This window comes from Grus americana, chromosome 11, assembly GCF_028858705.1.
Source record: "Grus americana isolate bGruAme1 chromosome 11, bGruAme1.mat, whole genome shotgun sequence".
NCBI classification, from domain to species: Eukaryota; Metazoa; Chordata; class Aves; order Gruiformes; family Gruidae; genus Grus; species Grus americana.
The window spans coordinates 10,983,465-11,001,162 of NC_072862.1; the positions used below are offsets into that span (position 1 = coordinate 10,983,465).

A 17,698-nucleotide genomic window follows, 5' to 3' on the forward strand; every position below is an offset into this window, starting at 1 on the left:
TCCAGGGCACCAGGGACAGTAAAAACATCCCTCTGTCCAGCACCATCAACCACTCTGGTCAGATGAGTCTGTGCTAAAGAAGGTGAGCAGAAAATTGCTTCCTGTGTTGCGTGTGTGGCCTCAGCTTCCAGCTGCCAGTCACCTTCCATGGTTGTCAGCTAAGATTAGACTGGTCTTACACCACCTCGTGGAGGTGGATCAAGTAGCTTCTCGAATTCTTTCTTGGATAGGCTGATCATGTACCTCCTGCAAGACTGACTCTCGGTGGCTCTCTAACCCATTCTGAGGTCCCTGACCCTGTCAAGCAGCCATGCAAACTTGGCAATGCTGAAACATCACGCAAACAGGTCAATTCCTTCTCAGCACTGGCCACGCCGCAGAGAAGGGCAGGTGTGTAGGACACACGGCTCTGCCTGGCTCTGCACTCCCAGGCTCCCTGTCTCTTGTCTTTAATCCACCTGCGACAATGTGGAACCTGATCCCAAAGCACAGACCCCAGAGATTCCATGACTGGGTCCGTCAGTGCTGAACTGCCACATGGCAGGCACTGCCACACCACTCCTTGCTTTCAGGCTGCTCCAGGCAGCTGGGAATTAGTCAAGTTATATCTAACCTAATAGCACAGGAGTCTAGGAGTTCAAGGCAGCCAATTCTGTCTCTCACCTCCAGGCAGCAGAATAAACACTCGTCGATTAATTGAATAAACTGATTGACTCTGCAACAAGTCCAGGTCATCTCTCTCTCCTGGCTTAGATATCTGAGCCCAGCCTGCAGAACTGAGACACTGTGACAGACTTTCCCCTCTATCCCCAACGCCTTCTCAAAGGAGGAAGTGTCACAACCAACAGGCATCTTGAACAGCCTTAAGAGACAGCAGGGGCCAAGGCTGGGCAAGACAGGCACGGAAGGCATGGCATGGGAAATCTTGTGTTGGCACTGCAAGGGCAGCAGAGCTTCTTAAAAGCTGAGCTTGGCTTGAGACCAAGACCAGATCTCTAGGGTGACTGTATCCCAGTGCAATCCAGTCAATGCCAGAGGCGAAAGTCTTCCTGTTATTTCTGCTCCTGAAGGCTCCTGGTAAAGTCTTGCTGCAGAGGCCCAAAAAAGGGCTTCAGTGAGGCCCCCAGAGCGAGTTGGGGCTGCTGGGACACCAGGACCAGTCCCCAAGCCTGTAAGAACACCACATTGCAGCCATGCCAGAGGCTGGCTAACTGCAAGGGCAGCGCAGAGGGTCTTGGGAAGCAGCCGGATGACTACAGCAAAGCTGACATGGTTAGGGGAGATGAGATACAGCAAGTCTTCAAGTTGCTGTCTCTGCCACAGACATCTAATGGCAGACAGAAAGAGAATGAAAGTGAGCTTCACACACCCACCTCTTCAGGTCCACGAGTGGGAAGAAACTCCCTCAAAAGTGCAAGATTAACAAAATTAGATTAGCAAAACAGAGATGAGCTGCAAGCTGTTCCTTCACACAAAGAAGGACCTCTAGCAGGCCATAAACTGGCAACTCCTAGCCTGGAACAGTTCCTTTTAATTAGGTCAGTGCTTCCCATGCAACATGCTGCACAAGACAAGAGTATTTCAGAGCACATGGACACTCACCTACTAGAGAAGAGCCAATACCGGAGGCAGAGCAACAGTCAGGGATCCTTCCCTTTCTTAACACGTAACTGAGACGAGTGCCGAGTGCCAAATGCCAACAGCGAGGCTCTCATCCTGCCCTGCGCGGCCCCCGCTCACCTGCCATATTTCTACACACCTAGGACTTTGGGAAGCAGCTCATTTGCCAGCATATGCTCTGTGCCTCAAATTGAAGCATTAAGTAGGTACTGTAAGCACAGGCAGACTGTGGCAACCTGGAGCAAAGGGCAGTCCTTCCCACCTTTGCGTGGGAAATGTTGGCAAGGAGTACTTGGCAGAGAGTTGTACTGAGCCCTGGCTGAATCCCAGGCAGCTATCTACAGGCTGTGTCAGTGCCATAACAGCCTGAGCAGCCAGTCCTCTGTGAGCACAACCGCTTTTGATTACAGCACAGTCATGTGTCAGACGTCAAGCCCATTTTGTGGCATAGTCGTGCAATAATTCCAGAAAATGTTCCTGTAAACAATTCCTGTCCTGCTGCGGTTGCTATCCCAAGTTGTCACATCACAGATGCAGGTTCCAAGCCAGGTGGCTGAAAGGAGCAAGACACACGGTGCGCATGCAGTCTTATCACTATCAACAAAACACTCAGAGCCAAGGGACAGCAGCTTCTCTGCTCTCTCTGCAGTCCCTCCAGACCCACGGCTGAACCGTCTGCAGCCCTTTAAGTAAGGGAGTTCTCTGTGCCTGTTGACCAAAGCAGATCCTCCACGATTTAAGTCCTGCAGCTCTCGACTCTTCAGATCACAGTACTTTGGGTTTTGTTTAATTGACTTAGCAAAAGCACATTCAATCAAAGATTATCCAGCTGCTAATCCACATTAGTGCTATGTGCACACACGCTAAATCCCTGACACAGATACAGGGGTTTTCTGCAGCGTCATGGGATGCTTAGACTATTAGTGTCAAATGCAAACACAGGACATGATTTGCAAGCCGCTACCCACTCACACGCAGGGAGTTTGATTCAATGCACACTACCTGCCATACTCAGAGCTCTCAGTTTGTAGAACAAGCAGCGCCTTGTCCTACTCTGCAAATAATCTATGCAGTATCTTCATGCATGTTTGCCCTCAGCAGATGTGATCTTACCATAAGCTAGAAAGACTGCTAGGAATTTGCCTTTGTACTGCTTTGCCTAACAAGAACCATCCCAGGATTTACGGGTACCCAGGACCTCTGGATCAGAGCAGGACTCGGAAGACGGGCTGGCGAGGCGATGGCAACAGCAGACAGCTGACATGGCCCTGCCAAGAGAGGGGCTTGGCTCCCACCAGCTGACTCCTTCCTTTAGGACACTCCAGGTCCCCTCCCAGGCCCTGCTCATCTCTCTCTGCCAGCTTGCCTTCCCATTCCCTCTGGAGCTCCCCTGCCTGCCAGCATCCAGACTGGGCTGTTTACCTCAACTACCTGAAGGGTGCCTGCTGGCATTTTACAAGCAACCATTTTTCCTCAACTGCTGCTGCAGTGGTTAAGTGTTTTGTTGCTATGGCCACACAACCAGAGGATCAGGAAGTCAAGTACAGTAGTTTCTTCATCTTAAGAGCCTTGGGTGTTAACCTGCCAGCAGCACTGTGGAGATAAAGGTATTTTGGGCACCCCGATCAGTCCCTGTGCTCCAGCCTTTCCATCCTACTCCCACCATTTTTCAGGGGGTGAAGGGACAGAATTTACCTCTTCCTTCCATCACAGATACATTCCTTCTCCACCCAAAATGGGACTCATCCTTTCCTTCAGGATGGGAAATGGTGGTTGAAGGTACTGTGTTATCCATTACCTGCATGGAGCTCAATAGACAAATTCAGATTAACATAGTCAAAGCAGGGAGACCAGAGCCAAGTGGAGCGACACAACCCCTCTCTCTAGACAAAACTTATCACGTTCAGGCCCCAAAAAGTACAAGCCATGGCAGCGTCTCACAAGGTAATGCATTGCTCAAGCCCTTAGCTAGCAGGGCTGCTAGCAGCGTTACCCAGGGAAGGCAGGCAGGGCACGGTCTGGCTGATCTGGCAATGGACTAGGAGAAAAGGAGCACGAATGTGCCAGAAGACTTGGTTTGAAAGAGAAGCTCAGTTCAGACATTGCCTTGACAATTCCACCCACTCCCTGCAGGGTCTCTAGGCTCATTTCCTCCAGCCTGCACACCAAGAGGAGCAGGACAAACCCAGGTGACAGCAGCGCATACAGGTATACAGTCTCCACCCAGCACGAGTGTAGCAGGCTAACCATCTTTGCGTGCAGCTGATTTCACCGCTTTGGCTTCACAACTGATCCTCTTCTCCTGTCCCCTTGGTTCCAGGCAGTGCAAGGGGTTTGCTCCCTTTTTATCCCCTATTCCCCTGTCACGTATTTTTTTCTAGCCCAGCCCTTCACACTACCTTGTTCACAGAAGTTAACAGTGATTAGGAGTGGACTGGTGCAACCTTGCTGTGCTGAAGGGTTACAAAGGCTTTGTGCCATGGTAGAAAGGTCAGAAAAATATTTATAGTGGAATTCACAGAATGTTTACCTCTCACTATGACAGAATACTGCAACTCCTTCTCAGGAATATTTATTGGGCATAGGCAAAAGCTATCCCCAGGGACTCTGGCCTGGAAGTAACAAGCTTCCCCACCACACTTGCCTGCTGTCTCAAGCCCTGAGAGTGCTGGTTCTGCACTAATCATCCAAAAGCTTACAGACACCTCATCCAGACACAGCCAGAAGAAAGATAATTGCTGGTTTTACCAACTCTGAGCCCCTGGAACGCAAGTCACAGGGACTGTGTGCTCAGCCCCTTCTCGTCGTGCCCTTCTGCCTACTCTGTTTCTCCTCTTCGCTCTCACAGAGCGGAGTCCGGCTGGAGCATTATAAACCACTTCTTCCACAGCATCACTGCAAGCTCACTACCAGCCCAGCGCTGAACAGCCTGTTAGGTCTTGGGAATGCTGTGAGACCACACACAGGAATTGTGGCACCACCGTCGTGAACAAAAGCAGTCCTCAAGACAAGCTGTTTTCTCTCCAGTATTTTCTTCTCTTCTTGGGAGATTTGTTTCATCTTACAAAAAATGTAGAGGTGGACCCTGCAACAACTCAAAACCATCCTATTGATCTCCTTCCTTGGGGAGAATGGTTACCATCATTTATGAAAACTGTCAGACAGTGATTTTTCTCTGGAACCAAGAAACTTGGTAAGAAAGTCTTATGAATTTTGAATGCTTTACTTGTTTGTCATTTTATTTTCCATGTGATGAGAGAGTACTAAAATTTGGCTGGTGGCTGTTTCTGAAGGGAATCACTAGAAAAAGACTCATCGGAAAACCTGCAGAGACTACACAAGCGTTTGATGCTGTTAACAGCAACCTCTTATCTAAGAGCCTCTTTATCCCCTGTCGGCCTAAACACATGGTGTTTGCTCCACAGGCTCTGGTCTTTCTTCCCTAGCTTTGCTCACCACTCTGCTTTGCCCTACCACAGCATCAGACTCCAGAAGGGTGCCAGAATATCCTTTGTTATGGCATGAGATTAGGCTCAGGCCCAGGGTCCCCATTCCCTGGTTGCCCAGCGGGAACACGGAGCCTTCTGGGCAAAATCCTTTGTGCCAGCACAGCACTCGCAGCTTGCTCCCAGCAGACTCCACCTCTGCTTGCCACCAGCACCCAGAATTTTTCCACCCTGCGGTGTCAGGAAGGTCAGAAGGCAGAAAGGGGGACAGGACAGATGCAGAGTGAAGTCTGCTTGGTTTGAAAGGCTTCCTCCCCCACATAGCACAGCCATTTCAAACCCCTGTGGAGGCATTTGACTGAGAAAGTGCTGCGAGCTCCAAGCATGCAGGATGCAGAGATGCCAGAGCTCGTGGAGTTGAGGCATGCGCTGAGGACAGGCAGAATAGAAGACACTCAACTGTTATCGGCACAGTTCCTCGCTCCTGTTTAATGGCCAGCATCTCACACAAGGTGAGGCTAGAGAGGAACGGGCCTCCGGAGGCCTGTTTGTAGGTACAAACCCACGTGCTCTAAGGTTCTCAGAGCCACACAAGCACAGCCCTGCACTCCCATTACCAGACACTCGTTTTGCTGAGAAATGCTCTACTCCATCCCATCTCACCTGGATCTGGGCACTTCTAGTGGGCTGCTTCCAATCCTCAGGAAGTTATCAGAATGGGTTGATGAGGAGGAGCTGGAGGACTTGACTTCGACCATCCCTGTGGAAGGCAGCCTGTCTTCAGACTGCTGTGCCCTGCTCCAGAGCACGGCTTGTGGTGACGATGCACAGCTCTTCCTCCTGTGGGATGGAGGACTTGGGTGAGAAAGCTGGTTTTCCCACATACTCCAATTAGGAAGCCTTTCCACAACATGCCGGATTTTACCCCAGCAGCTACAAGCTCTTGTTCCCACTGAACCTGCCCTCCTCCCTCCCAAGGAACCATGAATCACAGGTAACTGCTCAGTGACAGGGGTACACTGAGCTCAACCCATCTTAGCCCATTCTTCCATAGATCACCATCCACATGACCTGGAAATCAGAGATGGGAGAATACATCAGCCCACACACATACAGCGATTGCTTTGTTTAGTCTAGTTGTAAAAATGTCTCAAGCAAGGGGCCTCCCAGCAGGGAAAGACCATTTCAATCTGTTCTAAACTCTACAGAGTGTATCAGCCTAGGAGCTCAGCCCAGGTGGGTGTTTGTGCATGCTGATGAGGGTGACAGGGACACAATGCCAGTGCTATTTTCCCTTTTAGTGATTCCCTTCAGGCACCACCGACCACACTTCTGACCGTGTGCTCAGAGCTGACAGTCACTCCAGATGTAGGCGCGTTTCAACCTTCTCCCTGTCTGTGCTGACAGCCCAGAACTGCTCTGGCTTCTCTTCTAGCCAGCACATTCAGACTTGGGCATGATTCACTGTCCATTGCTGCATCAGGCCTTAGCTCACAGTACCATCCCGCTACATGCCAAACAAGCACACATATTTGGGACTAACTGATGCCACTGCTGCTCCTCATTCAGAAGATTTTCTTTCTTACATCAGTTTTTTTTGTTCTGGAAGAGTCTCAAGAATTTTTCCCCATCCAGATCCACAGTGAATTGGACAAAGACCTCCCTATGTACACAAGGAAAAGTCTAAAGCAAACAAACTCAAGGAGAAAAGATGCTGTTCTTCCTGGAATCTGGGAGGGCACCTCAGCTTTGACTGAGATCTCGAGCACTGTCAGCAAGTGCAGCTAAAGACAGGCTCTTTGTACAGTGGGAAGCACGATATCCTCTCTTCACTTCTTGAAGCGTGTCCACCCTCAAACATCACACCACAGCCTCTCTCAAACATTATTCATCTCATGTTATCATAGCTGCCAAAATCTCCAAGCACAGCCTGCAGAGACAGGCTTGTACAGCTGAAAAACAAATGCCTCTCCCTGCAAGGAGACCTCGAGGCCACCTGTTTTCAGGACAAACACAATGAAACACATCCCCTCCTCACGCTATGCACAGTCCAGCTCACCCAGCTGGGAGCAAGCTCTGCCTGTTCTCCAGACTACACAGCCACAACAGCCTGCAGCAAGACACTCATGCTCAGTCCCCTCACTAAGCACTCATGGCAAGGCTCACAGGGTTCTCTTCCTCTCAGCATGGGCCTGAACCATCACCGTGGTAGCAGCAGCTAACCAACACAGCCTGATGTCTCTGACAGGAATGAAAGCAAACCAGAATTAGAAAACACCTCACAAAATCAAGCCCCAGTAGTCACAAGTGCAGCAGATCTCTTCCAGCATGCTCTGGCCACTTCACATCTCGTGAAAATCATGTGTAGGTTTTGTGCTGACAGGATCTAGTCTGTATGTCCTGAGCACTCAGAGCAACATAAATACTTCCAGTTTACTACTCCACAGCCAGGCAAGTGGAAAGTTGTTCTCTATTTGCTGTGGTCACTTTGCTGCGGATAGGTAGGCTCTGTGTGTTGAAGAGGACTCTGTGCTGCTCACCTGACAAACACAGTTTAGGACTCACCATCTCCATTTTGTGATTCTGCAGGAAGATTCTCTCTTCTCTTCAGCATTTTATAAATTGACTCTCTACGTGCTTTAGAAAGGCTGCTGCCACTAGCATGGCTGCAGGCTCAGTCCCAGAGGACTTCCAACTGCCTCCAGCACAACCCAGATTTAATTTAAAATAATTGCAATATAAAATAGCATCTCCACATGTGCTGAGGGAAAGGAGAGAAAAATTAAACTGAGAGGGGCAACCCTACAGCAAGGTTCTGAAATCCCCAAACAGCGCCAGAAGCTCCACAAGCAAGCACAACACCTCTGCCAGAGCAGCAGAGTTGCCAGACACCTTCCCCAGTCCCTGCTTCCAGAGAGCCACCTGCATCCCCAGGCAAGTCCTACGTGACCCTCTATCAATAGGGAGCACTGAGAATTTCATATTCTCCCCCAGAAGTATCTCTAAGCAGCACTGCAGGCAGCAACCTGCTTTCAACTCACACACTTCGTGCTGTTAGAGGAGCTAAAGTTTAGATGGGATTCTTGGCCACACAGCCCAAAGACCACTAACTGCAAACACTCCCCTATATAATCTCTTTTATAAACTGATTAAGCTTCATTTTAGGACAGCTAAAGGGTCTCCACTTTTCCCTGGGGAGGCTGCTACCAAATGTCATTTTTCTGGTAGTTCGGAACCATCTTTTAAAAGTAATGAAATCCTTTCTGGATGAAGTTTAACAGCGAAACTGGTGAAAATGAAACAAAGCTGCTTTACTCTCATCAGGGGACAAACTTCAGGAGCATCCCTGCAGAAGCCTGTCAGTCTTTAACATGGGGTGGTCTCCAATTTTTGGTGCAGAAATTCTGTAGCACAAGTTGCAGCAAAACCTCTGACAGCCAAATTCCTCCCTCCACTATAAGGAGCCCATACCACAGAGAGCAGAACTGGAGGGCAAGGGACTTCAGAAATATCTTTTCTACTATACTCAGAGCCTGCCCCTTTTGTTGTGCAGCCCACTGAGTGGTTATCTCCTCACCACGCTGCTTGAGCCTGTGCTCCTGCTGGCATCAACTCCACTGCTTCGTAGGTGAAGCTCCCAGCTGCTCCAGGGGAACTTTCCATCCCCAGGGAGAAGTCGCTGCTCAGACTTGTGGTGCTGCCTCGGTCTCTCTGCTCTAGAGAAAAGAAAACAGAGCTACCTGAAGACCAGCTTGGTCTCGCTCACTTTCTCTCCCTTTAAGCAGTACAGTTCCCATGTGCCCTGGGGCCACATTCTTGCGAGGCCCCAAGGGAAGCATACCCCGAGGCCCCAGAGAAGCATACCCCGTTTGTAGTCACCTTGATGCTACGAACCCAAGCCCCCAAGTGACCAACCAGCACCCAGGGGTGCCGATGCTCGGCAGCAGCACTCACTGAGCATGCAGATCTCTTCCAGGGTGAAGCCAGGGGGCAAACTCTTCCTTCTGGGGAAGAAAAGACAAAAGTTACCTCAGCCACGGTACAGGGCTGCACAGAGGCTGGCTGTAGCCCGGCTGTAGCCCGATCTCTGTGGCACACAGCAGATATCAGAGCAGCGGGGAATTAGCTGTGCAGTAGGGGAGGGGCAAGGGCCAGTGTGCAGTATCCGACCCGCCTAACAGTTCCAGCCCACACACCCTGCAGGCAGACATGTGCTTATTCAGAGCCTCCAGGGTAGGCTTTGTTTCTTTCTGCCCCTCCTGAAATAGGAAGGAGTTAATGTTTAGGGGTCTGTTAAAAACCAGCCATCCCGCTCCCCCCATCAGTGCCTGATGGAGCTCGCTGCGCAGCCTGCTTGGGCCAAGGCACACATCTCTGGGTTCATCCGTGCTAAAGCAGCCACGGACAGTCATTAAGCAGAGAGCACATTTCAGCATGGACAGTTTTTCAGAGCACAACATGGCACCTCACGAGCCTCGGCCCCGTTTTGCAGCCTTCAGAGTGCAGAATAAATTAAAGAAAACTGGGCCAGGACACCAGGGCTTCCATCTCCCCAAAGGAACAGCACTAACAAGCTCCCTGGCTCTGCAGCCCATGCAGCAGCAGGCACAGGCTCCTTACCTCTGCGACTTCACAGCAGAGAACTCCTCAGAGGTGATGTGCTTCAGAAAATTGAAGCAGAAAAAGAAAATCTGAGCAAAGGGAGAGAGAAGAGCGGTTCAGGAACGAACCTGAGGCTCCATGCAGCCTCTTATCTTCGTGCGGAGGTGCTGGCAGGAAGGAGATAGCAATAAATCTGCAGCTACCAGCCTCCAATGCGCCATGGGCTGCCACCATCCCATCCTGGGCCGTTTCTTACATATTAAACTGACCCTCTGTTCCCTGCCATGGGGAGGCCCAGAAAGGAATGCATACGACAAGTCTCCTTATCAATGCCTTGCACACACGCCGCAAGCACATGGCAGGTACTTATGCCATCAGTACAGAATGGAAAAGAGATGGCCCCCAGCAGCTGCTTATACACCCAGGTAAGCAGCAAACCCAGCAACACTAGCAGGGTCAGAGCCGCATGCTCCACCTCGGCACCACAGCTGTATCACACCTGGAAGCATGCGGTACCTGCAGCATCTGTGGTCCCAAGCTCACGCCCTGCCACGCACCACTCTGCTCTGCGGCATTCACCCCATCTAGCCACGCAGAGCTGAGCCCTTCTCTTCCTGCAGCGGGGTCAGGGAGTGCTAGAGGCAGCTGTGCGATCCCTCTCCTGTTGCGGCTACCAACTCTGTCCTTGGCCAAGCAGGCACAAGAGCAGAGCAGAGCTGCCAGGCTCCAGCCAGCAGAGCTCTGGGAAAGGAATGAACAGGAGGAACGATACTAATACCGGGGTCCAGGACCCCTGAAAGATGGAAAATAGGCCAGGGTCCCAGCTCTGCTGTTCAGAGGCAGGGAATTCCTCGTGAGGTGAGAGTCTGTGAGAGTCTGAGGAGCAGGGGATTAGCAACAGGGTTAGTAGACATACTCCCGACCTCTCGATTTCTATCCAAAAATGATATTGCAGTGTACTGCAACTATAGTCAGAGCAATCATTTTTTTGCTGTTAAACAGTGAAAGATTTGAAGAGAATTAGTTCCACTAATCTTAACTGCCTTCCAAACCCATCTGTGCACTCACAGACACACCCTGCCAAACAAACACACCGGAACCAGCACAAGCTGCTCCCTGAGCCTGCAACAACATGCAAGCCACATGCAGCTGCGGCACCCAGGCAGCGGGGCTGGCACTCGGGACAAGCGCATACAACTATATAGCTTTATTTCCAGGGTCCCAAGAGTCACACACGCCTTAAGCATCTCTTCTCATTGCCGAGCTGAACAGCAAGTCCTAGTGCCCTTTCAGCAGGGACCTGTACACTAATGGCACAGCAGGGGAGCTGGCAGGACTGGCGCTCACTAACCAAACAGTAGCCTGAGAGAAAAGCGTTCCCACACCTTATGCATCGGGAAGTGACGTGGCAAGGCTCCTACCCTGTATTTCCAGCCCCTGAACAATCTTTTTACAGCCCAGCCAGACCACCGATACTACCAGAAGCAGTGAATGCTGCTACTGTGAATAAGTACCCTGAGAACATAAAGCAGTGCTCAGCCACTGCCCCAGACCAGACACTCACCTCTTCTCCTTTACTGAGGCGATCGACTAACATGTGCCTGGAAAGAGAGCAATGAAAGCTCAGTCACACACGGGAAGCCAGAATCAGCAGAAGAGCACAAGCTGCCAAGAACAGCCAGCTGCCTGAGCCTCCAGGTAAAAAAAAGCATCAGCCCCTCTTGTCACAGCTCACTGGGAGCTGCCCCAATATCCCCCCTTGTTTGTGAGCAAACACCAAAGATGACCCCCTGAAGGCTTCTCCCTTGCTGCGCAGGGATGCACACGCGAGTAAAACTTAAGTGTGCCTACCCAAACAGAAACCAGTCATAGGCCACTGTCAGGTAGAGAATCTCAGACGGCTCCAGGGATGTGTGGATCAGTCCATCCTGCAAAGCAAATGAGAACGGCTTTCAGGCAGCAGCCCTGGGGATTGGGACTTGGGAATTCACGATCTACTGAAAACAGTCATGGTGATCCAAGATGCCCAGCTTGCTCTACCTGCCTGTGACAGCATGCCTGATGGCAGGACAGCATGTTGGGCTCCACATCAAAGCCAATCCACACCCTCTCTGAAGCCAAAATAGTCAAAAGGACCATTAACCACTCCAACACAATTTCCTGGTGACACAGTCGCTCACCCTCCAAGCAATCACCCCCAGAGGCAGAGCAGGTCAGCCAAATACTCACAGCCCATAAGGAGAGGCGCAATAAGGAGATGAAGAGAGGAGTTCGATCCCAGCCGGATATACAGTGCACCAGGAGCCCGCTGTCATCTGTTCCAAGCAAGGGTAGGAAGAAGGAAAAAAAAGGATGTTGCAACAAGAGCAATGACTTTTCTTTACGGCAAATGTGTAGAGACAAGCTACTGTCCATCCCCACAGCCCAGGCTCAAGAGCATAGCTCAGCGACCAAGCCAGAACATTTTGTCTTGAATACGGCAGCTCACAAATTGCTCGGAGTGTTCTGGGTTGTCAGCAGCCCCAGCTGATGTGTTGTCCTGGTCCTGACAGTGCTTAGGACATGAAGTCACTAGGTATGAACATCACTTTGCTAGCCAGAACATACACCTACCCAGTTACAACCCACTATCACAATCTATCCCCACATCAGAAAGAAACCTGCTCCAACTGAACCCTTTTTCAGTCTCAAGTCCCTCTCTAAGGGGAGCTAGTGCCCTGAGATGCTAGGACCATCACCCTGTTTTGAAGGGAGAGAAGTGAAGCTCTCTTTATAGAGTGGCACTAATACCATCAGCTGTTCTTCTGGAGACAGTGACTGGTCCAGTTAGACTGCTGGGAGCAAGGAGTTTGCCTTACCATCAGTATTGATAATGGAGATCAGCAGCTTCAGGTAGTTCTGTGTCTGTTGCACAAGGTCCCAGCTCTGCAGAAAGAGAAATGTTGATGGGAAGGGTCTGTCCACAGCAAAAGGCTGCTCTGCAGTTCAGAGCCCACCATACTCTTGGCTTCTCTATCCAGAACAAGAGCAAAGCAGAAATAGCCCTGTGGCCATTCCTCAGAGTGACAGACTCCCTCGGTGCTCTAATCAGTCCTCCCATCCTCTGGGACAAAAGGCACGCTGGGACAAGGAACCAGACAGGAGGGAAAAAAATAAATAATAAAAGGCCATCTCTCCTGGCTGCCTGGCTGGCACAGAACCTGCCTGCCTGCAGCCCCAAAGCTCCAAGCAGACCATGCTCAGAGAGACTAACGTGAGCCAGCAAACACCTGTGGAGCGCTGACCCAGTTCTGCAGCCCCCCGCATGCGTGCGCTTCACCAAATGGCTCAGCAGCCATGCTACAGCTGTGTACGCGATGAGAGTAGCATGATGGGATGAGCAGGCCAAGGTCAGCAGCCCATTCCCACAACCCCAGCACTTTGCTCAAAACTCTCTGGCCCTTACAAATGGTCCCAGCAGGCTGTCTGCAGAGGGCTGACCCGCTCCCAGCTGCTCCAGACAGGCACTGGACTTCTGCAGTAATGCCCAAATAGCAACAGCACCATGGAAGGGCTCTGAACTCAAGAGACCTCCAGCACTATGAGATACAGGTGGAAAACATCAGAACAAGCTCAAGCATGTGACTCTTGACCACTGTGTTGTGAGAAGATGCAGGGAATGTCAGTGGTCTGATCAGAACCAGAACTAGCTCAAGGAAAATAGGATAGTACTGGCAAGAAAAAAGCAAGGAGGGGGACATATATTTCATTGTGACAGTGTTAGCGGTATAAGTGACATCTGACCGCCAGCAATAGAATGCTTGCTGTGTGCTTGCATGTGTGCATCTGTGCACATGTAACCACACTTAAGACTACTGTCAGACAAAGAACATATTGCTCTGCCGTGAAGCCTGCACAGCAACAAAAGAGTAGGGAAATGGGGAACACACTCAGCCTAGGGCAGAAAGAGCACATACTTCCAAAGTCTTTTATCTGCCCAATTCAACCCAATCTTGTGCTTATGCCAGAAGGAATCATCCAGTCTGATCTCTCTAGACCACAAACCAGAAAGTTTTGTTCAGTTACCCCAAATACAGCCTGAAGCTTGCACTTGGCAACATCTCTGCCCAGAAAAGCACCTCAATGAGGGGTGACAGTTCATTGCTCCTTTAGCAGCATGTTGCAACAGATCATTCTCAAAAATAACATGCAAGACTGCTTTTCCCTATTTGAAGGTCTGATTTCAGACTGCAGATATTGCTTCCTGTGCAGCTTTTCTTCCCCAGATTGAAGAGTGCTTTAGAATTAGTATTTTCTCCCTTGAAACGTACTTATACATTCATCAAGTCAACCCTTCATCACCTTTGTGATTAGCTAAACAGACTAAGAACTTCAGCTTTAAGTGAAGCACCTTCTCCAGTCCTCAGATAATTTCTGCATCTGTTTATTACACACTCTTCAATTTTTAACATTCTTTTTAAAATACTGGCTGCTCAGTATTCTAGTGAACAAGTTTCTAGCCATAAACAAGCTGTGGTCCCATTAGTTCTGCCTCACCAACAAACACTGACCCAGCACGCAGAGCTCTGCTAGTTCTGTGGTGCTTCCAGCCACAGAGCAGAGGAGTGTGACACACTCCAGCACAGTCAATCAGCACAAAACCTGGGGGGATTGGTAGGTCCACTGATGTGTGAAATGGAGCACACTAATCAGCAGCATACAGTGACGCTCCCTGGTATGAACAAAGGTAAACCTCGAAGCCTGGGCAAACAGAAGAGTTCAAGTATCATTTGCGATGCTGTCACAGTAATAAGGAACGGAGACATGCTACGGTCAATTATGATTTTCTACTCTCCTCTCGTAGCACAGGAACACACCCATGAAGAAGGTGCCTAGTCACTTGGCTGCAGCCCACATAAGGGAAGGCTGATCTCTCTCAAGACTCTCCAGAGCCAAGGAAGCCTGCCCACTGCAGGCACATGCCCAGCTAAGCTTGCGGACAAGTAATATTGCTTTCTGTTTGCTGGCATGTTCCTTTGTTCCTTACCTTTGCTACTGACGTATCTCCCTAATGGACTGCGAGCTTTACACAAGCTACAGAAAAAGATTTGATGTCACAGTCAGCTGCCTCGGGATGCACCAAGGCAGGAAACTTTTGGGTAGAGAATTTCCACCGCTATTCTGAACACTCAAGTTTGCAGCCCCACTCCCACTGGGATGGTATGAAGCACGCCAGATTACTGCAACAGGAGCAAGTCAGACTTCAAATCTTTACTGATCCTTCCTGACTGAATCTCTGACCTCCCATAGAGACACCTGCTTTACTCACCTGGTACTCGCTCCAATCAATACTCAGAGATTGGGTCAGAGAGACTGGGATACTTAATGGAGCATCTACATAATCCTGAAAAAAAAAACCAACAGAGAAAAGCCATGACTTGAAGGAGGCGAGTTCCAGAAAAAACAAAACAACAAATGCCAAATCTAGAAGAAAGCACCTCAGCAAAGTGACTTTGAATGCAAAACCCTGCAGAGATAAGAATGAACTCATAGTCTCTTAGAAGAACTAGTGGACAAGAGGAGCTTTTTTGTGCTCCCAAGGGTGAAAGCCAGGGACAAGGTATGTTTAGTTTCTAAATCCTGTAGGGCTGCTCTCCACTCAACTGTCTCATCCCTCAGAAGGAGACAGAATACGAAGACAGAACTGAGAACAGAGGCTATCAATAAGATATCAAATGCAAAAACAGGAGCAACCCGTATCTCCCAAGAGAGGTCAAGTATCTTGGACTTCAGGATAATGATTCATTTATTTTACATACAAATTTTACAATGAATAATTTAGTACATTCACTATCTGCTTTGTTTGTCCTGCTGGTTTCCTCCCTGCCATCAGAAATAAGCACGTGACATACACACCATCTCTCAGGAACTCTGAGGAAAGACTTAAGCCCAGTAAAGCCCACAGCTCTCCATTTCGTAACATACCTGCTTCCAGTTAAATATGAGACCTTCAGCTGTATAATCCCGGTCTTTGTACTCCTTAAAAAATTCACAGCCTGCAAGAAAAAGAAATAATGAACAACCGTTCAGCTAACTGATATCTAACAACTGAAGTACCCTGTGGGACTGGAAGTGCTGGCAGCCCTGGGCTCCAGAGCACCAAACCAATCAAAACTGCTGCCTGCGGGAAGAGAAGAGCAGTAATCATCAGTACAGTGTGCAGCGCGGCCTCCCAGCAGCAACAACCCAGAGCACTCAGCAGTGAACACACTCACATAGCAAAGGGCAAACTCCAAACACACAGCAAATGTGGAGTTTGAGGGACTGATTTTATTCTTTTCTAAACAAGAGGTTTCACCAATGAGCTCTGCTTTCCGGGGCCACTGGCTTTTGCACAGATCTAAGGCGTCAGCCTGGCACACTGAGTGAGAAGGAACCAGCAAAGGAGGTGTTGGCAGAGCCCTGGGGAAAGCCAACTTTCACAGGGCATCTGCTGCAGGTAACAAGAAAGGGCTCTGTCAGAGGTAGCTGTGACTTCTCTCACATTTAAGTCTCCTCTTTCAAACATGCAAATTGCCATATCTGAAGGAAGCAGGTACATAACCACTTCCAAGGTTTACCCCCAAGCTCTCCCCTCCTGAAGTCTGTCCTTTGGCTCTGTTCTTCTCAAACAACTATTTGAAGTCTCTGCAGCAAACTGCAGTCACTTAGTCACAGCTGAGCAGCACCATTAGCACTGCGGCTGCCTGCAGGCTACACAAAACACCTCTCCCACTGTTCTGTGTATGCCCCATGGTGCCCACATTACCAAGACATCTCTGTGCCAGGCACGGAACACAGGCGATGATTCCTACCCTGCAAGTCACACGTAACTCCAATGGTGAAAAAAATAATTTTTGTGCAAGGACAGGACTAGCCCTCAAAAATTCACAGTCAGGAAGCAATCTGTCAGTTGAGATTTAACTCCAATTAAACAATGGCTTAAAGCGAAGAATGGGAGATTATGGCAGTAAGTATTGGCATCTACAAATACCAACTACCAGTCAAATGGAAAGGAGGGTTTCTCTGCACTGGAGAGCACAAAAGCTTCTACAGATACCCCATTTTAACCCAAGTTTTTGCACCCTAGACAGTCATGTCTGGACACTGCCTCGTTCACCTCAACAACAGGATCTCAGAATAACTTTAAAGACAAATTACAAAACAGAAATTCTTTCAATGCAAACCTGGAAACATCAATAAGAATGTATCACGGCATTTGGCCAGTCACTAGAGGGGCTGCTGATCCTTAGGTGTGTACGCCTTAGATTTAACAGAATGACAACATTCCCCTATGGACCAGCACTGCTGAAATCAGGCAACATCTGCAGGGAGAATTTCCAGTTCTATAAGGTTTACTTCTAGCATGGCAGTGAAGAGCTGCTAAAAGATGGCAGCTGTCCTAGAAAGCAAAAGAGGAAGCACCATCGCTGAATATTGCATACAATATGCAGATCCCCATACAATAACAACTCTACAGCTTAACTCTATAGAGTCACTTCTTCCTCATTCTTTACAAACTCTACAAAAGACCTGCGTACACTGTCTCTCCCATGGTCTAGGTTTGGCGAGGCATATGGTAGCAACATGTACCCATGCCACGTGGTACAGAAACCTGCAATACTCTTATTTCTGTATGCCTCTGCAATCTGCAGGGCACACTCAATAGAAATCTTAATGCAGCTTCTCTGAATTGTCACTAATTTTTGTATGAAAGGAAAAATACCCTTTAAAAACAAATAAATAAAAGATGCTTAAGGGCAACAACTAGTAATACCAAGGAAAAGTTTGGGTTTGGATCATCCATAACAGTTTTACTGTTTTTTTAAATTTTTTTATTTTTATTTTTTATTTTTTTTTCTCCTCCTCTCTCTTTCTTTGTGCGCAAGGTCTTGCAGACAGACCTCAAGCACAGCAGTCTCACATCCTATCCTATCACCGAGCCTGACATCAGCAAGCAGGCAGCAATATTCAGCTCATCTTTAAGAGTGCAGCAAGTGACCCAGCAGTGG

General features: G+C 49.2%; 1 protein-coding gene across 2 annotated transcripts in view; it reads right to left on the bottom strand.

Moving 5' to 3' along the window:
- The window catches only part of MTMR14 (myotubularin related protein 14), a 33,405-nt gene that overhangs the window by 6,034 nt on the left and 9,673 nt on the right, over window positions 1-17,698 (bottom strand). For both annotated transcript variants that reach the window (XM_054838743.1, XM_054838741.1), the window contains exons 8-17: window positions 15,633-15,703; window positions 14,977-15,051; window positions 12,527-12,593; window positions 11,898-11,983; window positions 11,520-11,596; window positions 11,233-11,269; window positions 9,687-9,757; window positions 9,021-9,070; window positions 8,644-8,782; window positions 5,730-5,906 (exon numbers count right to left, since the gene is read on the bottom strand). In XM_054838743.1, the coding sequence (XP_054694718.1) occupies window positions 5,730-5,906; window positions 8,644-8,782; window positions 9,021-9,070; window positions 9,687-9,757; window positions 11,233-11,269; window positions 11,520-11,596; window positions 11,898-11,983; window positions 12,527-12,593; window positions 14,977-15,051; window positions 15,633-15,703 (850 nt within the window). The remainder of the gene's footprint in view (window positions 1-5,729; window positions 5,907-8,643; window positions 8,783-9,020; window positions 9,071-9,686; window positions 9,758-11,232; window positions 11,270-11,519; window positions 11,597-11,897; window positions 11,984-12,526; window positions 12,594-14,976; window positions 15,052-15,632; window positions 15,704-17,698) is intronic.